At 41.8% G+C, this 21,959-nt stretch overlaps 1 protein-coding gene across 2 annotated transcripts in view; it reads left to right on the forward strand.

Moving 5' to 3' along the window:
• The window catches only part of atxn7l1 (ataxin 7-like 1), a 33,683-nt gene that overhangs the window by 4,669 nt on the left and 7,055 nt on the right, over nt 1-21,959 (forward strand). The window contains exons 3-11 of one of the 2 annotated variants that reach the window (XM_073480616.1): nt 2,820-2,924; nt 11,113-11,311; nt 11,415-11,842; nt 15,262-15,344; nt 17,973-18,226; nt 18,887-19,097; nt 19,952-20,073; nt 20,620-21,162; nt 21,629-21,881. In XM_073480616.1, the coding sequence (XP_073336717.1) occupies nt 2,820-2,924; nt 11,113-11,311; nt 11,415-11,842; nt 15,262-15,344; nt 17,973-18,226; nt 18,887-19,097; nt 19,952-20,073; nt 20,620-21,162; nt 21,629-21,881 (2,198 nt within the window). Of the gene's footprint in view, nt 1-2,819; nt 2,925-10,547; nt 10,653-11,112; nt 11,312-11,414; nt 11,843-15,261; nt 15,345-17,972; nt 18,227-18,886; nt 19,098-19,951; nt 20,074-20,619; nt 21,163-21,628; nt 21,882-21,959 lie in introns of those variants that run through there. The other variant, XM_073480615.1, reaches the window with a different exon arrangement.

Genomic DNA, 21,959 nt, shown 5'->3' on the forward strand with positions numbered 1-21,959 from the left:
CAGCCAACTGGTGGGAAGCTTGTTTACTCTGTCAGACATTTCGTTGCAGGACCAATAATTATCTGGTGTGCCAGTTCAAAAACATAACTCCGGCTGAAGATGTGGCCTGTGCCCTCCTCTCTAGTTCTTTGTAACTATTGCATTACTTCTTTGGTATTAGTCGGCCAAACCTCAGTTTTCTAGAGCAGTGCTGAGTAACTTCTTGTTCTCTTTTTCTTCCCATGTTGATGGTGACTGCTTCGAAGCCCTTTTGTTTACCAGAAAGGTCATTACCATTGCCTTCCAAACCCCAAGTCACCAATGAGAAGTTGATTTACTTGCTCAAAATGTAATCACTGTCCAATGGTACACTGTTTTAGTAGCTCTAAAACTTGCTTATTCACCAGTGACTGATTTTTGTGTAGTTCATTTTTTGGCCTGTCAGTCATTTGGCAGCCTGTGGCACTTGGCTTAAGAGGCACACACAAATCAAGCTGCAGAAATAGGCGATGCACTTAGTTTGCATTTGACTTGGCAGATGCAGAGGAAATTGCATTCTTGCTCTTTTTTTTCAGTACTCCCACTAAAGTCCTTTTTCTGTTACTGCAAACCTTGGAATTTGCCAGAATTTTTTTTTTTTTTTTTTTCCCACCCTTTTTTTTTTTTTTTACTTGGCTTTGCTGTTAGTTTATCAACAAGAAAATGTGCTCATTTCCCCCTGAAAACGATCACAGCAAGGACACAGACTGCGGCGATGCTGATCTGGTTTTTGAACAGAAACCGCTTGGCATGTAGAACGTACCTGCAGCGGTGTCTCCAGTCACTCACATTAGAAAGGTATTAATCCTCGCCACTTAATAACCTGTTGATTACAATGACAATATTCAAAGGTTGTCTTTCACATGCCAAAGCCAAACCTTTCCATTTGTGTTTGTATTATGGCTCAGATCAAGCTGCTTCAAGCTAAAACTAAACAGTGACGTTTATTTGCCAGTGAGAGAAAGCAGTTTTTGTTTAGCAAACACAGGATCGGAGACTTTGGATTGTGGCTTAAATCAAGAAGCATGCTTAGAAATTAAGGGCCATGGAAAATAGGTGAGTAATAATCTCCTTTTCTGTCTTGACAAGGTGAACTTGGGCAAAGCATCTTAACACTAACCGTGTCAGTGCAGCTGCTTGGCATCCAACTTTAGATCTGCTAATATCGGTTTATCTTACTGCTTTGGCATCACTGTCTGGCCCTTCATTGGATTCAGTCTCATTACCCTTAAGTATTTTATTTATTTATTTAACAGCAACCTTTTAAATAACATAAGAAAACATTTTCCTACCATTGATCATGACAGCCTCGGTGTGTCCGTATGTGTCCTTGAACATTTCATGTATGCATAATGAAGTCATCTGACCCATAAGCACAAGCTCATGTTGTATACATATATGTATAATACGGCTTTGACCTTGAGTGACCCAGAAGATCTTTTTCCCCTGCACACAAACACACCCACTGATGGGTGCCTGGTCTCTTTGACATCAAGCCTCGCCAGCAATGCAAGGTCATAACGACTCGCACCCATGCACCATCAGAAACCCACATGTTCTCAAGCTTTCACAAACAAACACATCCATACACACACGCACCCCACCTCCCTTTAGCGGGTCTGGCTTAAGCCCTATGCTAATATGTGCTGTTTGCGTACAGGAAGATTAGGCTCTCCAAGCTTAGCCAGAAGAGATAATAGCTATTTTCCATTGGACGTATTTGTTTTTCTCAGTATTTCTATTAATCTTCAGTTTGTGTGGAGTGGGTGGGGTGTGTGTTGTAAGTCCAGGCGCAGTGTTGCTGTACGCTAGCAGCTAGAACACAATATCTTAGATGAGAACACAGATTATCACCCGTGTAACTGTAGGGAATTGTTTGTTGTGATGCTCCATTATCTGAAAAGTGTGCAGTTTTAGAGCCTGAAGCAGCTCCAGAGCTATTTGATATTGTTGAGCACCATGCTTCTACTTCTGAAGGTTCTTTTTAGGGAGTTTTAGAAGCTCTAAGTGTAATTTCAATGCACAGTATATTTTACTTTTTCTAAACTTCACTCACAAAAAAGTTTCATATCGGCCGATACCAGACAACACATACACCGATATGGATACATCTGTGATAGGCCAATATCAGCCGGTAATATCGGCCAACTGATATCAGTCAGGCTCTATAAAAATGTATTAAAACTGATTAATTATCAAATTATTATGTATTTGATTTATTATCAAAGTAGTTGATGATTAATCTAATAGTTGACAATTATACAAGGAGTTGTTGTAGCTCTAAGTCAGTCTCTGTATAAACATTTCTGATTTGCTTAGAGCTGAAACAGTTTCTCTGTATTGATTAGTTGATAGAATGAAAATTAATGAATTAATCTGCTTTGATGATTAATTTAGATGTTTTTGTGTTTTATATCATCAAGTTGGATATCCTTGGTCCTCTTTGTTTAGACATGAACTTGGATATTAAAACAGGCAACTATTCACTGTTTTTTAACACTTCATAGACAAAATGATTAATTGATAATAATAAAATGAATGATAATGAAAATAATCGTTACTTGCTGCCCTAGAAAAGGCTGCATTAACAAAAGAACCAACAGGCACTAGTTTCTACTGTTTCCAAAGAGAGTGAATGTTCTTAAAATGAGTTGTCAAAAATCGAACTGATCAATGAGTGGTGGTTTGCTAAAGAAGAAGTCATTTTACTTTGGATTAAACTGCTTATTGTGTGATGAACAAGAACATGCTGTATTTAACTCTTTCTAAAATATGGTCTCTTCTCTTCATGTCTATTCCAGAGATGTTTGTCTACAGCCAGTTTCCAGCACTTGAGGATTTTTGTCTTGTTGTCTGCCATGTCTGCGATCAGGTGGTCACTCCTCAGGGCATCCTCACACACTATGGTAAGACCCCTGAGGGCACACTAAAACCTCAGGGCGCAGTCTCCAACATGCTCATGCACACACACGCAGACATTCTGATCAATGCAGTCATTTCTGTTTATCCCTGCAGGACCTTTTGAAACACAGCCTCCCTGCAAATTATCCTCCAAACAAACAAACAGCACTTGATTATGCCTTGTAATACTCAGCAGGTTGATACCAACTGAATAACACTAAATAATTTACAGAATAATGGACCAGATGTGGCATTGTGTGCACGCTTTTTTACCCAGGGACGAAGCCAATTATGAGAATAGCCAGTTCTGCTCTTAAGATAATGCTTTTAAAATAGGCTGATGATTCTGATATTCTTGTGCTGCCAAACTACAAAATATAAAAGCAAAAGGAAGTCAGGATGATGCGTTGATTCTTGTGTTATACCTCACCTTCCTCATTTTGATGAGTTTGTCACACAGGGATGTAAAATGCTGAAATGGTTTTAGGAGCCAGTATGCGAGCACATACTCTGCTCAGCAGCGATGTGTTAGACACCTGTAGACTTACCATTGTTTCATAAAATGCAATATTTGTTGCTATGGAGACTGCAATCTTCAGCAAAAAACCGTACTGATCTCATTGAGATGTAGCTCTGCTACTATCGTGTTAAAAGCGTTAACACGATACTCAAGTTAGCAGAAGTCTGTATTTTCCTGAAAGGGAATGTGTAGAAACTAATGGAGGCGGTAGTATTTGTTGTTTAAGTGGTTGCACCGTTGATCCTGAGCTCTCATTGGCCCTCCATGCTGTCCGTCTACCTCTTGTTTGTTTTTGATTGTGGCTCCGCTGAGCGCGCTCGCATCTGCCCGCGAGCTGCTGCTTCCTTCTGTTGGCGGCACGTGCACCAGCCTGAGCAGTCTGTTTGAGGACACATGGTCACGCTTAATGAACACATACACACACACACGCATTTCTCCCCGAGAGGAGAGAGGCCAGAGGAGTTGCAGGCGCACACATTCTCACTTTCTGTTTCTCAGCAGAAAGAGGTCAGTGGTATTGTGTGAGACACACACACACACACACACACACACACTTATAGACTCCTGGCAGGCGCTGTTGTTTTGTCCCTGCTTATGCCCCCTGCAGCCCCCCCACTAACACCACCACCACCACCTCCTCTTGTTGGCAATGTTTCTACTTGCTGACACGCACACAGTCGGGTAACAACAGGTCTAAAACGCACTCATACACACACACACACATGCACACACACATTCAAGAGAGGGAATCTCCTGAGAGTTCCCCATAAAACTGTCTCTTGGCCACAATATGACAACAAGCAGACGGTGTTGTGGATTCAGGCTGCAACTAACAATTATTTTTGATTAACCTGCAGTAGCGTTGATTCTCTATGTTTGAAAGTGTTTCAGTACTCATGTTCTGCAGTATCAATACACCGGTAACAGCTGCGCTTTCTCACTCTCTTCTCTCCAACAGCGAGTTGACACAAAAACATTATTTTTAAAGACCTAATCTACAGAGGCGGAAACAAACGTTTCTAAAATAGGGTGATATTTATTGTGAACTACAGCCTTACTAGCCAGGAAATGACGTTGTCTTGTTTTAGCCTTGTTATATTTATCTTTAAATAAAAAAAATCTAAATTTTATGCCCCCAGTGTTGTGTCAACTGTTCCCCATGGTATCGGAACTTGCATCGAATATCAACATTTTTCAAGGTATTGTATAAAAGTTTGAAATTCCAGTATCATGACAAAACTAACAAAAAATTTTGAAAAATCTGGGCTCAAGAGTGACACTATTTTGGTCACACATGCGCCTGAAGATCTGTCAAGTGCAACTTAACATTTTTATTGTTCATGGTGCACCTGAAATGTAGTTATTAATATAGTCTATTTTCTAAACAATGAAGGCTATTTTCTTTTTACGTATGCTGTTATTTAAATGAAGAAAAACATGCATTTGCACCATTATTGTTAAGAAATCAAATTAGAATGTATTATTGGGTGAACATAAATTATGTGTTGGTCGCCTAAATGAAAAAGTTGGGCACACCAGCCCAACCACTGTAAAAAGTCAGTCTGGAGTCCTGAAAATGCTCATAAAAATTGCTTCTTTTGTCCAACAAACTGTCCAAAACACAAACACTCTTCATATACTATCATAAAACGCCAAAGATGACCAACAAATTCCTTACATTTACAGCAAAATGTTTGAATTTTTTGCTTAAAAAATGCCTGAAACGTTGACTCAATTGTCAAAATAGTTGGCAGTTAATTTTCTCTCAATCAAAAAATGGTATCAGCAGGAAAAGTCACAGGCTGACTAGTAGAAAAGTAATGTGCTTGAGTCATTTTTATCAAAAATGTTTATCTTTCTTAATGATTTATAACTGACCTAGAAGTTAAGCCGTTCAGCCACTTGACTTGATTCATCGACTTCATTCTTAAATTTGAAGCATTATACACACAAACCACTCTGTGTCATGATACGAGAAAAACTCCTCCTGACCTTTGCTGAGTGATTTGCCTTCAGGAACTGGCCCTGTCAGGATATTCTTATGATGTTTTATGCATTTCCACCCATTGTTGCACGTTCCCATCATGTCACCAAACAAGTATAATGCCATTGTGTCCCTGCTGGGGGATTCTACTGAAAATGTTGTGACCCTGAGAGGCATTTTTCATTCATCGCGGTGGCCTTGTGTTTGTCTGTGTGTGTGTTTCCATCGTGGGATCTGCTTTCATGCTTGACCTGTGCATTGAATCAGCAGCAAGGCCTCAGCCTTACATATACAGACACACACACAGAGGAGGAGGAGGGGGTTGGCTGCCTCAGGGGTCAGTGGTTCTGAGTTATACACGCCCAGTTTGCTGCTCATGCTTTGCTGTGTGCAAGGAAGAGAGTGGTCACAACTTAAGCTAGGACCTACGCTGGATAGATGTTTAATATATGCTTAATATATGCCATGTATTGTGTTCAGAAAGGTTAATATACACTGCATTTTATATATCAGAGACTTGCTCCGTTTAGTGGTTATTTGTTTATTTAAAGCTCTTTAGAGTAAGGCAAGCATGTATATTCTTAGCATAAGTGGCCCCAGTGGGATGTCAAATAAATCCCTTACACTGGCAGTGTTCGCACCATGCTCTCTCCAGCGAGCATGTAAAGAAGAAAATGTGCAGAGAAATTGTTTTCTAATGTTCGTGAGTGAACCCCAGAGACAGACCAGGGTATTGTAAAGGCATTTTATCAATGAAAAAGATGATTTAATCAAACTTTCTTTCTTATTCAAGTGTTTTATAAGGGCTAGTGTGATCAGCTTGAGGTTATTTCAGAGAGCATTTCATATGTTGGTACATTTGGGCCCTGAATACCATGACAAAGTAGATAATTCAAGAGTCACAACTGATTTGCTTTGTGCTTTTGAAGACGTGTGTTGGGATAAATCGGCGCTTCACGCCGTCCTCAGATATTTCAGTGTATTCTTTTCAATTCTCTCATCTACTACGATTCATTCCCTCCACTCCCTCGGTCTGTCTCCCCTGCTGTCGGCCTGCTGTGCATGCGTAAGTCGACTGCATGATGAAAGGTTCATGTTGTCTGCCTCTCTCTACTCGCCTTCTAACTTTTCTCTCTAGTGGAGGATTCATTGAGCTCCTTCTATGTTTCCTTTCGGTTTCATTTCACTCCTAACTTAAGTGTTCAGGGCTACTCGATGTTTCCGTGTCTGTCTGAGTTTGTTGTTGTGTAAAAGTGTGTGTGTGGGGGGGGCTGTGGTTTACGTGTTCTTTTCTCGTGATGTTTGTCTGTTGTTGGAACATTTTGCCCTTTACCACAGAAGCCCTGCTTAGTTTCGTTTGCTGGTGATGTGGCTCGTCCCACTGTTAAGTTATTGTTGTTGCGGCTTGACTGTGTTTGGGCCATTAGCTGAGGCTCAGGCCAGGTTAAAATGCCAGTTGCTACCATACATCAGACGTAGTTTCTTTGCTTAATTTCTTTGCACTTAGAAATATAATATGCAACTTTTTTTTTTTTAAATTTCTAAAAAAAAAATTAAAAAAAAGTCTAGACCTTTATTGCTTTGTGGACTTATATTATCCCAAATGTTTCCAGCAAATGTTCAAACCCAGAATTATCTGTCACTTTCTTTGAGGCAGCGGCGCGTTTCATTCGATCGCCTGTCGCTATAACTTCCAGGAGAGGTCAGAGAGTCAAGACTGAAGTCAGCAAATGAGGATCAATCACACATGCTTTGCAGAGAGATAGATGTTCTCTGGTACAACATCCCTCCTGTAACCACACTGATTGTGATGCAACCTCTCCTATTTAATGTTGGCCTACTGTTGTTTTGTACAAACTTCCAATTTCCCCTGGTTGTTGCAAGTCTAAAACTCAAATACTGTTAATTTACTATTACAAATGACAAGGAAAAGCAGCAAATCTTTACATTTAAGGACCTGGAATCAGTAGATAATTTAGATTTTGCTTGAAAAATCATCAAAACACTTGACTTTTAATTTTCTTTAGATAGACTAATTGATTACATGACTAATCGTTGCAGCACTTCAGTACAGGATCTTGAGTCAACCTCCTCTTTGCTTTGTTACATACACTATTAACTGTTAAATCCTGAATGACTGAGTCTTCATCTTCAGTTCCTCATATGTCTCTCTCTCACACACAGTCTCCCCTGCTCCTCTCTCAGTGTAAACAATCCCAGCTGAGCTCCCTGCTTCCTCATCATGCTCTAGCTCCGCCCACATGATGAGTCGACAGCCAATCGGCAGCCTGCTGGGCTCTCAGCATTGCCATAACGACAGGCAGGCAGGCAGGCAGGCAGGCAGGAGAGCGTAGTAGTGAGGGTGCCCTTGTGGTCTAAGTGACCTTGCCTGGGCAGTCATCCATGCATTGTAAATCAGTACGGTTCGCTCCCAACCGGCTCCTTAGTTCTTACACACAAGATGAGTTTTATTACAAAAAACAAAATATCTGAAAAGGGTTAACCGACTGTTGAAACTGCTTGTGATTATGTTTATTTTATATTACTGTAATAAATCTATAGTTACCTAATTAATACCTCAACTTTTTACTTTGTTGAAAGATATTTTTCTAGAATTCTAATTGTAAAAAAATGTTTTGCTTTTTATTGGATTGAGAAATGGAAAAAAAAAGAACATGCAACAGAACATGACTCACAAGTGCAGGTTGTATTTGGTTTCAAATAGCCACAAGGACACATCTATGAAATAAGAAACTGCTGAAATCAGGATATAAAAATAAACCTTATACACAGAAACACAGATTTAGTTAAAACATGCACAGTTTTCCCAGTCCATTCCAACAGTACATTTGCGTTGACTAAAATGGTGTGTGTTTAATGTGTGAGCGTGTGTGAAATAACGTTTAATTTTAATGTGTGAAATTGTTACTGTTGTCGCTGCATACCTGCGAATGTGACTCTGGACTTTGATCCTGCTGCTACTCTGAATGCAGCTGCCTCTGCTTCCACTGGCCTATTTACACACCTGCCACACAAACACACACACACATATCCTCACTTAGACAAATTATGCCCTTACAAAGTATTCCCATATTTACATACTGCATACAGAGATGCACACACGCTCTTATGCATACAAACTACATATAGCCTCAACCTTGGACAAAACACACACGCACACACACGCACACACACACACACACACACACATTTGAAGTATATAAGTACTCAGTGCAGTATCATACCCACACAAACACCTGTTATACTTATGCATGCAATGGCTAATCTCTGATATATACACAGACACACTTTGCACACACATTTGTACACACACTCTCCCTCAGTCACCTGCAGCACACTTTCATGTGCACTCAAGTAGTCTGAGCAAACACACATGGTCAGTCAGTCTGTCTGCTCTGCCCTTTGGTTCCAATGTGCTACTGTTGGTAGACTACTACTACACTACTACACTACACTCGGGTTGTACAACGTTGTCACACACACACACACACGCACAGAAACCCTTATGCTGTTTACTGATTAAAGCAGGACACTAGTTTGTTTTACTACTAGATGTCAGTTGAAAGGGGGGGGTGATACAAGTGTTCTGGACTGGAGAGTTGCCTTCAGGTCCAGGGCTAGCTCTCGGCTGTGCAGTGTGATTTGCACCGGTTACAAGAGAGTGAGTTGTCCTTCCCAGTTTGGACCAGGAGCATTGCCTCGAAAGCCAAATTATTCAATCGTGAATCGTGCAGCATGTATCATGTACCATTTTATAGATGCTTCTTTCACAATGTAAGCTCATGGGAAAAAGTATTTTTGGACCACAGTGCATCACGTGACGATGTAATAATACGGTTCGGCCACTATGAAAACTGGCTTCAAAGCCTGGAGCTCTTCCTGGGGGCTCGGCAGAAAGTGCATCACTTCCCTAACAGCCTTCATAACTAGTGTTTATCCATCGGGAAGTCCTTTAGCGTCCTGACACACTGACAGGCAATGACAGCGTTGTCGCAAAAAAAAGTCTTCCCATTTCCCTTTTTTAATTATGATTACAGACTATCGCCACCTACTGGTATGGAGAGCTTTTCCCTCACACAGGCTCAGAAAGTATGAGCCAGTTGGCTGTCAGCTGTAGTCTTTGAGGTGTCTTCAAGTGCATCTTTTTGGCTGGAACACAGGCGACATGATGTGACAAAACAGTCCTCCTGTGCTTTATGCAAAGCAGATCCAAGTGGCACTTCCGTGTTATTGTGCATGTGTGCTGACACCTGATTGGGTGCAAAGATCTATCTGAGGGTGTCAAGGTGGAGCCTTGATGTTATAAACCAACAGCAAAACCTGTTATAGGACTATGTTCTCACAGATTCTGGAGTTGCATCCAGGAATCTATCATTTTGTCCGCCTGACTCTTTTAGTCTGTCACTGTGTGTGTGTCTGTGTGTGTTCTGGATCAGGGTGTTGTTTTAGCTTGACCTTGGCTTGTGCTTATCATACTCTCTGTCAAGTAATTTAAGGAAGGGCCTGAGAAAAAATGTTTGTGGTCACTTGTCCATTTGTCTTGTATATTTGCTGTTAATCTGCATAATTGCTACCATATGTGGCTATTCAGATACTCTGAGTGCATATGCTGACTGATAAATAGCCACACACAGTCTGTTATTAAAGTAAAGTATTTTTTCTAAATACACACACTGTTATTAAGATTTAAATTTAGCCGTCTATATATTCTACCTGAGCTCCTGTCTTTAGGTACATTTCATAATTTCACAGCTCACTTCAGTTTTAGATTTGCATCTCATCGACAGACAGGATGTTCAGCTAACCACAAGGGCCGATCTCGTCCCAAAAATAACAGCTGCTTTTCACCACGTTATATATCGGCTAAATCTTGCTCGATCGTGCAGATGTTTACCTCCTGAAGCAGCTGGTAGATAAGACAAACTTTGTTTTGAGCCATAAAAATGATATGACATTACACCTTTTAGAGCTAAATGTTACCTGTTACACCAGTGTTAGCAATTCAAACCACTGTTTTACTGTGTATGCAGTGTGTTCTCCCCCACCACCTCGCTCTGTTTTTATGACATGTTCACCCCTCTGTTTTCATCCAGGTAGCTGGGGCGTAGTTTCCCTGTGAGACAGTCAGAGAGAGACAGACAGTCCTGGACACCACCCCCCTCATTCCCTCCCCATCCTTCTCCCACAAAGACATGCATAGCAAAAACCGTAAGTGTGAGATCCTCTCCTCTCCTACTCTCCTTGTGATTTATCCCCCTCTATCTGTGTCTCAGCATCCTTCCACTTGTTTATTCAGATCAGATCTGGGTCAAAAGGTATTCATAATTGCTGCTCTTGTTTGAACCTCAAACAATAACAGATTGGTTGCGTTTGTCACACAAGGAAAGGACCCTCCAGATGGTGTCAGGCAAGTTGCTAATTAGTCAAACGTACATTTAATTGATTTGTAAATACTTTGGAGGAAAGGTTCTGACACTAAGAGACACAAGTTGGTGAAAATATCACACCGTGCTACACTATTTCTCAACTGAGGTGCTAATGACATGCAAATGAGATCCAAAAAACTACCCAGATCCAAAAAGTAGCTATTTGCAACACACAGTAGGACTGTGTCTTGTTTGTTTTGTTTAAGATCTTTGTCTCTGCTTCTGTCTTAACCTGTTTTCAGAGAAGCGCCACGTCTCCCCCGTCCCCTCCCGGAGCCCCGTGGTCCCCATGAAGCCCAAAGCACCGGCAGTGGCCCCCGCTGTGGCTCCCAGTCCTGGGGACATGCTAGCCTTCAGGGTCCCTAAAGATTACCCTCACTCCCGCTTCAGCAAGGCGCCGCTTGCTGTCTACCCACCAAAGGGGGCACGGAGCAAGACGTGGTAGGCACATACTTATTCTTTTCTAAAATGATGACTTTCTTGCTCATATTCTCACAACATTTTTGAGAGCCGATTTAACCTCACTTACACTTCTCCTTTCCAGTGTATCTCTTCCAGTTGTGAGCCTAGAGAAGATGCCCTGCCTCAACCGAGCAGACTCTGCGTCACACGTGCGCCTCACCTCCTCCACCTCCCCCTCTCCCTCCTCCCTCAAACCTCTGTCCCTCACTCCCCCGGCCTCCCAGCGGTCTGGCGAGAAGCTTGTGAACGGCCGAGGCACCAGCGGGCCATCTACGCCGCGCTCCACCGTGTCTCCGTCCTCTCTGGATGGGCGGCCCAGTCCGGCGCGCTCTCCGCTGGACAAGCGGCCGTCGTCCACTCCCTCGCCTTCGCCGCTGGACCGGAAACCCTCTCCGTCACCTTCGCCTGCTCACAGATCTGGCGCTCTGCCTTCATCGTCTGCATCGCCACTGGAGATGAAGCACCAAAACGGGACAAAGACTCCCTCCAGGTCACAGAAAAGACTCTCAGGTCAGTTCCAAGATGATAAACTTTAATAATTAAGTAATTTCCCTGCTTTTATTTTCATTGGTGCGAGTGATCTCGATGCAGCCTATAGATCACAAAACTGATTTTAAAGCTTTTCAGGTTTCCTGTGCTGGAGGAGTTACATATTTCTGTCTTTTTATTAGTTTTTACACAAGAATTGCTACAAAAACATATATACATATGCTCCCACAAGCTCTCCATATCCTTTGAAAAGCTTCCAGGCTGAGCAAACAGGACATTGGTAGGGTGAGACTATGTGTATTGGAAAAGGAGAGACACATGTCTTACTCTTTTCCTGTCTCAACTCTTTTTATTTTAAATGAACATGAACGCATAGCAATGAAGTTAAAAAGATTTGTGATGGATGCCTCAGGGTCTGGTTGTCGGTGTCATGTCTCTCGGTCCAGCTTTTTCTCTTGGTTTGCGCCGTAGTCTCACTGTGCTCCCAGCCTCTGATTTACACCCTCTAATTCACAAGCTCCCGCTGCCAAAAAGCTGCCTGTCTTCTTGAGAGATTTCCCCCACCTCCTGCGCGTCTGTATTTTTTCATCCTCTCACTCTCCACCTCCTGCCTCGACCTCCACGTCTCTCTCTCTCACACACTCCTACCCTGGCCTCATTAGTTTTTTTTTCCTCTCACACACTCCGGTCTCCTCCTCACTTCTGGGATTTTTACTCATTTTCGTTTCTCACTCATCTCGTTCTTCTGCTTTCTGCGTTTTTTGGTTTCCCTTTTTCATCAGGGTCGGTGTTAACACTACCCATCGTTCTTTCTCTCGACTTCCTTTTTATATGTGTGAAGCTGTGAGTGAGCTTGTGAGTTTTGTTTGCATCTAAGCGTGTTTGTCACATGTACATTTGTGCATGTTTGTCCACCCATATCCACCAGGGCTGTCTCATACTGCAAACACAAAAAGATTACAGGGATTATAGGAGAGGCCAGCACTAGATTACAGCCCTCTGACAGTAACACTCCTTAAGATAACCTGCTGACCCAAGATTGTTGTTGTGTGGTGTAACAAAGTTTTCTCTGTCGTTCTGAGCAATGCTTTTGCTTTTGGTAACAGCATAGAAAATTCATTTAACATTAAACTGAGTTTCAATATGTGCCATTAGATCCAAGATGTAAGCACGGTCCATAATTAGTAGTTGCAAGTGGTTAATAAAAAAATAGAAATGAATTTCAATTGTTTAACAACTTAATTCCTATTTTTGTATTTCCTGATCACCATTTGTGATTTGACTTGTTTACCAACTTAACTCATATACACGATGGTGCTTTAGATAATCTCCTTTGCTGATTTTTACTGTTGCTTTCCATAATGGACTCAGATTTAAAATGCTTGCTCAAACAGTAAACTTAATTAGGTTTGACAGAGCTATTCAGGAGTGGATGAATTGTTTTGAGATGATGACGTTAAACTGAGGATATGTTTAACACCTGTGTTATGATGGCTCTTGTAGCTGCCTTATTGGATGTCAGGTACCGTGTAGGTAGATGCAAGGCTCCGGTTATTCAAAAATGTGGCTTTTTATTAACTGAAATAAATGAAAGAAAAACAGAAGTTGAATGTTAATTAAAATGGTCCCTAAATGAGTTGAACAACAACCGACTCAGACCAAGCTAAATGACAAAGATAGGGAACATACTGTATACTGGCCAAAACTTTGACACGACTGGTGGACAAAACATGACAGGTGACATGTCGATGGCTTGCAACTACAATATATTAATTATAATAAAGAAGAACAGTAATAATGAACTAGTGAAAAATCAGACTGGCCTTGGTAATATGAAAATGACCTGCGTTTTAACAAGAGTCTTAATGAGAAAAAAGGTCAGATAAAACTGAAAATGTGAGGGTAAGTGGACATAGATTCACAGAGGTGCACAGCCAAGTGACAGTGTTGGCTGCCTCCCAACATCTAGTCAATCAAATTTGTGAGTAAATGTTGTCATATCTATCATGGAATTGATGGCTTGAAGTATGAAAATAAAACCAAGATTTTAAAAATAAGTAGCTTTTCCTTGAACTCGCACTCCTTTTATCAATGATTATTTGAAAATATATTGTTGCCTAGTAAAACAACTCAGCAGAAACATAAGGATAACAAGAAAAGAAGCAATTTGTGCAGGTGAGCTTTACAGAAGTAATCTCACCTCATTACACATCATAAGCAAATACAGTACAAAAGTCATGTAATCACAAAAAACAAATGAGCAAGCATAATATTGAAAAGCATGCATAAAGTAGGCATCATAAAACAGTGAAAATATAAAACAAATCATGTTGAAAATGTAAGCACCTCAGCACCTTCTTGCACACTGTCAAGCAATATTTTCAGCTTGTATTCATTGCTGTGTACTACTTTGTAGATGTTGTCATTACATGCATATTTAGTGACCAGTGGTCAATTAACCCTTAAACCCCCTAAAAACAAGTTGTAGTATTTCTTTATAACATTTAATATTCATGACTAGATATATCTTAATGAATAGGTAGTTATGTTTTAGTTTAACACTCTGTCCTTTAACGCTGGCTCAGAATATTTGGTCAATTTAGGGTCCCAGTACTCACAAGAAAGAGTTGGGTCTTAACGGTATGAAATGTTCATGGTTTGAAATTAATATCATGGTTTCACGCTATAAGGTATTACGCAATTATTATTAACATTATCAGTTACAATGACCTCTTAATAGAATGAAAATAGAATGTTGTTTTGGCTGAACAAATGCTTTGTTATAATTTCACATTAGATCGTGTTCTATCACACATTAAACATGATGTAAACCTGAAGAGCAAGAACAGATAAGCAAATGCACACAGTATGATAATCACTGCAATCCTAGTAAAGAGCTGATTGAGAAAATACATCATGAGGATGTTCTATATTAGTCTTAAGTCTGCTGCTTTGTAACGCAAAACACATTTTGGCACAAGAAGAGCTCCTTACAGTAAACAGACACAGTTTTAACACACATCAAACTACATCGTCCCCTCAGATTCAGTTCATTAAAGCAGGAGAGAGTTTCCTGAGCTGCCAGTCACAGTTGACTCCTGTCAGGCTGCCAGTGTGTCCTGTCACGAGTGATTTGTCACAGCTTGTACAGTTTATCTGTTTCAAACTGGAAGCGTTGCTACAATGCTGTCACACAGTGTAGTACTGTTAGACTATAGTGGCCTTAGACCGTGACCGAATGATTGAATGAACAAAAGAAGATGTCAATAGATGAATGTCAGTGAGTGAACTGCTGTCTCAATAGAGACAAATTAATAAAGCACTTGGTGGTACTGGAAGGCTCCCACTCCTGGCAAATGTGATTTGAGACGGGAAGGCAGAAATTATAAAATTATTATCTTTGCTACCAGTCTAATATGTGTATGTTTTTTTTTTTATAGGGAGAGTGTTTGATCCCAACAAGCACTGTGGAGTCCAGGACCCCGAGACTAAACGACCCTGCACGCGGTCGCTCACCTGCAAGGTAACACAAACACAGACACTCACACTCTCCACACACAGTGATAGAGTCCGAACCTTCTTCCAGCCTCCAGTCTGAGGCCTCTGACCAGGAACGCAGCTTTGTTTGTTTATGAGAGTCATAATATTGAAGGGTGGGTGCACTAACATTGCTACTGTGGGACTCCAACCACAGCTATGATCCCGTCTGCCGCCCTGCCCGTCTCTGTGATGTGTCTGCACTTCCCAATTCTCAGTTAATTTGGGGTAGCAGCGCTAAAGCATTATAGGGCCCACACTTCCCTTGATGAGGTAATTATAGATGTTGGATGAGGCTACAACATCTTGTAGCGGTAAAAACTCTATTTTACTGCCCTTTAATTAATTCTAGCAGGCTTTACTAATCACTTCAAACTGGTTGTTAAGTAATTAAACATGTATCAGGCTGGTGTGTTGGTGTTTTTTTTTAGAGTGGTTGGGAAGATTATTAATGTCTGGCAGTCCCAATAACAACCATGATTTCAAGAGCGGGACCTGGGCCCCGTTTCCCGAAAGCTTCTTGAGGTTGATCGTGAAATCCACCGAATGAACCTTACTAGACTTAAAAGGTGTTTTCCAGAAGCATTGTCACTAAAGATGCTCTCAGTACCTCCTTCTGCCTCTTAGGAGACTAAGTTCCTGAACTTGCCGGAGGAACCAGAAACTACATGTTTCTCTGAGGTTTAATGACCACCAATGCTCTCTGCCAAGTGATATTTCAAGTTAAGTAAGTGATGATTTTGAATGAGAAGATTTGTAGGGATGCACGATATGGATTTTTTTCAGTCAACATCGATAACCAATTATCTGCTTCTCATGGCTGATACTGATGAGATAACCGTTAACCTCACATTTTTGTGTTTTTAAAAAGAAGTTTCTAACCTGTAGTTTATTTACACCTGAGCGTGAAAAAGGCTAAGATGTAGTCAGCAAAGATGGAGGATTTAATATTCCCACCGATACAGATAACCGATAATATAAATTTCCCAATATCGGGACAGTAATTTATCAGTTCTTCCACTTTCTGTTGTCATCATCTTCTCTCTTCATTCTCTGCTACCATTAATCTCTTTTGGCTGAAATGCCACTTTCCTGATGTTTGTTTGCAGTTTCCATCGCTCCTTTTTTATCTTGCATCTTTTATTTTCATGTTTTTTTTTTAAATAAAAGTGTTGACTGTATAGTCTTATACATTTTAACACAGATCAGAGTAAACTTTTTTAGCTTTCTTCCATAAAGTAACTGAAATCACAAAAGCAAGAGCTGAAAGCTGTAGACTGACTATACATTAACTGTGTTGTCATTCGGAAAGATTTGGGCTTTAAAACTTTATTGACAACATTTGCGCTCTGTTATTCATGTATTGTCAATATATATTACAGCTTACAGACAGTGAAATATACCAGGCTACTTTAAAGCATTCGTAGGCCCCCTTGGCTTAGGGGTTGAGGCCCTGATCGTGAACGGCAGCGTCTCCGGTTTGAGTCTGGCTGACTTTTGTTGCATTTCTCTCTTCCTCATTTCCTGTCATCTCTCCACTATCAATTATAGAGGCTTAAATGGCTGAAAAATACTTTCAAAAAGGGAATTCGGCCTCCTCTGGAGAGCACTTGCTTTTAAGTGCTGGTTTGGGAAAGGCATGAAAAAATTCAAGAGTGTGTGTAGAAGCCCTCTTTGAAAACTGTTCTCTACTTCTAAGGTTGATCATTGCTAGGAAACGCAGCGCTGTTCAAGGGGCATTGCGTCTTGTTGCTCCAGCAATCTCGCATTGTGCCTCCATATATTTGGGGAACTCAAGAGGCAGGTAGAAAATAAGAATGATCCAAATGTGTGTAGCAGAGCTCGAGACATCCTCAATTGTTGTCTTTGTTATGGATTTAGCTTCAAAACACTGGATTCCTACATTTCCCATAATCCAACTGGATAGCATCTTTCATGAGCCTTTTCTCCCTACTTGGTAATCGCCTGTCTCTTTCAGATACCACACCTCCAGTTTGTAACTCTTTCTGTTATAAATGTGTTGACTCCAAGCTCTGAATCCTCATGACATCACTGTGACATCATCAGCTAAATGCAATGAGTAGTTCTCATAACGAGGAAACTTTGAAAATAAGTGATGATCCCATTTAAATAAGTGACTTATCACAGTGTTATTGAGCAGCAAGATATTTTGTAACTATAAAAGAAGCACCTACTCTCAGTCTGACCAAGTACAGGAAACATTTCTCCTTCTATTTGGACTATTCGAAAACCAAATGTTTGATGGCTGGTTACCTTCCAGAGTAGCTGGAAGGGTAGACAAGCTCACCATGCACTGGCAATATTTACCCGTGTTAGTGTGGTGTGACGTGAGCAGCAGCATGGTGCAGTGATTGCGGAAACTTTCCTGAAACCAGAGAGCCGTGACTCGAGCCCCTGTGAGTGCAACCATCAGCCCTGCTGCAGTATGTTTGAGCTACTCTCTGAACTCCTCATTGATCAATACTTTCATTAACAAGGCTCCCTGGAAATCACCCAATACCTCTAGGTGACTGTGCTTATTAGCTCACAGTAGGACAAGTATAAAATTGCTGTTAACCATTTTTTTTTTTTATGTCTTTCTTGGTCGTTACAGACTCACTCCTTAACCCACCGCCGAGCCGTCCCCGGCCGAAGGAAACACTTCGACATCCTCCTGGCCGAACACAAGGGGCGGCCGAAGGAAGGAGCGAAGGATAAAGACAAGGACGTGACACAAGGAGGAGCGAAGGAAGGAGGAAGTCTGAGTAACGCGTCACAAGAGACCGCAAGTCCCAGCAAGCCTCACTGCCCAAACGGACGACCCTTGTCCACGCTGAAGCTACGTCTGGCAAATGCACACATACCCAGGTAGGTAGCAAAGAAAGGCCATAAAACTGTCCAACAAGGTTATATTTGGGTTAGGGTTAGGGTTATGTCAGTTACATTTTACAAGTGTCTAATCTTCTTAAGTATCCTCGGTGCCCAGATGTTTTGATTGCATAAATTATTATTATTATAAAGAGGGAAGTTAGATCCAGAAAGTAAAATCTTTCAATGCATCCAAATAGAGGTCCAATCGGAGGATAGTATAAAAGAAACATATTATGAACAAAAGTTGTATTTTCAATCAGTTTAAACACTGTTTCCATTTACTTACTTAGAATTACTTTTACTGTCTTGTACTTATACTTACTAAATATGACGCTTTTTCACATCACTGGAGTTTTACTGTACTGGGCCCAGACAGATGCCTAGGAAACCCTTGTCTGTTCATGTTTTCTCCACCAGGGGATGCTGTAAACAAGAGTGCTAGAAAGGGTTAGGAGATGACAGGTCTGCCTATGTGGAAGTGTTACGAGGACTCATTTCCTCTTGCTGCTTAGAAGATGATCCTCTGAAAAAGGAAGTTACTTGGGGATTTGTCACTATATCAGACATGTTTGTGTCTTTGTCATCTGCTCATTCTGTCTTTTGGTTTCTCTCTTCTTCTACCTCACCTACTGCGTCCTTCAATCCTGTCCACTCCAGGGTTCCAGGCTCCACCACCTCCACCTCCAGTCCTCTGCCCCCGGTGCCAGCCCTTGCCCCTGCCCCTAACCCAGAGCCGTCCCTGCACAGTTGGGCGACGGCAGCAGGAGACGGCGGCCGACTTTCCAGCGACGAGGGAGATGCAGAGACTCCGGAGGACACTGACAGACCTGCCTTTCACTGCTCCAATCGCCACCCACAGCCTTTAGGGGTAAATACTATTACTGCTAAAGCTGCACTAACTGACATTTTCATAGTCCATAATATTTTATTATTTTTACCCTGGAGGGCCTACTTTAATATGCCATTTAGAGGAATTATTTGTGTTCAGACGTGTAGCTCTTATTGATTTTTTTCAGTGGCAAAAAGAGATGCAGTTTTATTGTCAGTATGTTGAAAGAGCTGTTCAAAAAATGGCTGCAATGTAACTCTATTATTTTGCATATAAAAAGCTGATGTTGTTTACTTTTGAACGCTTTCTGCAGTTGAACAAGTGTAAAGAAAAGACTGTCTATCTGGAAACATAAGATTAATGTGGAGACTGTTGTTCAGAATCTGGGTCAAGACCAGAAAGGTGATCACAGGAAGGATCCACGACTAATTTCCTGTCTTAATTAGGTTGTACATTATACTGTCATTAAACCAGTGACATTAAAGGTTTAAAGCTGCCTGCTCTCACAAGGTTTATAGTGAAGTCTTCTGTTAGAAACTAGAAAGAGGCATTGATTTGGTAACATTGTCCTTCAGCTTTTTTTAAATTTCTGAACTCGTCACAAGTCAGTGTTAATCAGGTGTTTTTCCGTCTGGTTCCTTTCCACCTATCTCATCTTTCTGTCATTCGATGCATCTTTTCACTCATCACACATCCTGCTCCGTCGACACACCTCTTACTTCCTCCCTCTCTTGCTCTTGTTTTTTCTTTGTTTCTATTTGCGTTCTCGTAATTCATCTTCCTGTCTTTTTCTCTTGTACCACTCCCTCTCTCTTTTCTCCCATCAACGTCTTCCTCCATGCCTCAACCTTCCTCCTCCCACCTTATACCCTTCCTCTTCGTTCTCCCTCCAGTGTTGCGTCTTCAGCAGCAGGCTCATGGGTCGGGGCCACTACGTGTTCGACAGACGATGGGACAGGATGAGGCTGGCACTGCAGAACATGGTGGAGAAACACCTTAACGCACAGATGTGGAGGTGAGCGTCCTTAAACATGTATTCCCTCGATGAGCTGTTTTTTTTTGTTTTTCCTCCAGCTTCGGGAAGCCTTTTCACATACAAATCAATGTTTAAATGCATAAAATGCACATGAAGCTGTATATTTTGATATCACCAGGAAGAACATACATACAAAAATAGATTTAGTGTCACTATGAATAGGTGTAAAAGAAAGAGGAGATGATGTGTTGTATGAGGGAAAGTAATACAATCATGTGCGTAGGCAGGAAGTGTGTTTAATCTTAGATAATAGTTATCAAAACACAAATACATGAAGAGAAAAAGATGATGAAAGGAATAGCACTTTCATTTTGACCATATTGATAAAATTATTGGAGGAGCAACAGCAGCTAATGAGCTAAATATGCAGGATTGATTAACAAAATTCTACAAATTTTCTCCTCTTCATGAAGAAACAGAAAACCATTGTTCAGTAAAATACAACATATTGATTAGCACTTAAGTTTTAGCATTCTCAATCAATATTTACAGTTCTCATTTAGAACATCTTCTTCCTCTTCTCAGGAAGGTGCCCCTGGCTCCTGACAGCCTCCTCTCCCTCTCATCCTCCTCTGGCACCTCCCCTGTCACTTCTCAACAGACTCTCTCTCCCGCCTCTGTCACATCTCCTCTCCTCTCCTCCCCCTCCAACTCCCTCTCCTACACCGCCACGTTCCCTCAGTCGGCATCTGCGGCTGGGGTGTTCAGCATTCGAGACGCCGCGCAGCCCGTCGCCCCAGTTTCCGTGCTGGGTAAAGCCCGTAACGGCACGCATAAAGCCAGCCGCACATCCAAAGACGCTGAGGACTCGGCAGCAGGGTCTAAGAAGAGAAAGAACTCTTCCTACTCCTCCTCCTCAGCCTTTTCTTCTTCCTCCTTGTTTCCGACTGTGGATAATCACAAGAGGAATGGCAGCAGCTATCATCCAACGTTACAAGGTTCAGGAGGGGTAGCAGCAAGCCAAGCCAGGAAAAAGGGACTTGGGCGTGGGGGGAGCGGGCTTTGGAGCGGCGGAGAGGATTGGCTGTCCAGAAATGAAGGGTCTCATAGCCACAACTCACAAAACAGGTGGGTACAGAACAGTTAAAAGTTTAGACGGTCACAGAAACTAATGTGATCTTAAGTTTGTGTTGTTGAGAAGATACTGGAGAAGATCCTCCATACAAGAGCATCAGCTAAATGTGTTCAACATATTGTCCCCCAAATAAAATCCTATTGTCTTTATTGGTCTAACAAAGGAAGGGATCCTCGCCAGGGCCGCAAACAAAGAACACAATACAGGCTCAGCTCAGCACGACATAGCACAGTATGTAGAGAAACAGGGTGATTTATTAAAAGTAGAGCAGTGTGTAAACATAGAGGACAGTGCCAGCAGTGCAGAGGCTGTGATGACAGGTGTTTGGCTTTCCTCTAGAATATACAGCACTATGAAATCTGCTCGGATGATTTTATACCATCCCAAATAGATCCTACTGTACAGTGAAAAGTCAACCAGAGCGTTTTGTATATTATTAATGGCAACTTTCCTCCTCAGTCGCGAACTTGGCAGCACCAGTATACCCTACTCGCCCAACAAGGAGCCTGCGTCCGCGGCCCATCAGCCCCTGGCTCCCCCCTCTGGACCTTTGGCCTATGGGGGAGGAGCGGAGGGGAGGAAGAGGAGGAGTCCAAGCTCCTACAGAGGAAAGGCCAGCAAGCTGAGCAGGCCGGGTGGACTGGAGAGCCTCTTTGGGAATGGGAGCGATGGTGGCGGGATACTGGCTTCGGGGCCCGAGTCCCCAAGACAGGTAGGAATCCACCTCAATGAATCCTACTGACTTTGTTAATCTCCTGACCTTTCCTCTAGCGACACCATCGGGTCAAAA

This window comes from Pagrus major, chromosome 14 (assembly GCF_040436345.1).
Source record: "Pagrus major chromosome 14, Pma_NU_1.0".
NCBI classification, from domain to species: Eukaryota; Metazoa; Chordata; class Actinopteri; order Spariformes; family Sparidae; genus Pagrus; species Pagrus major.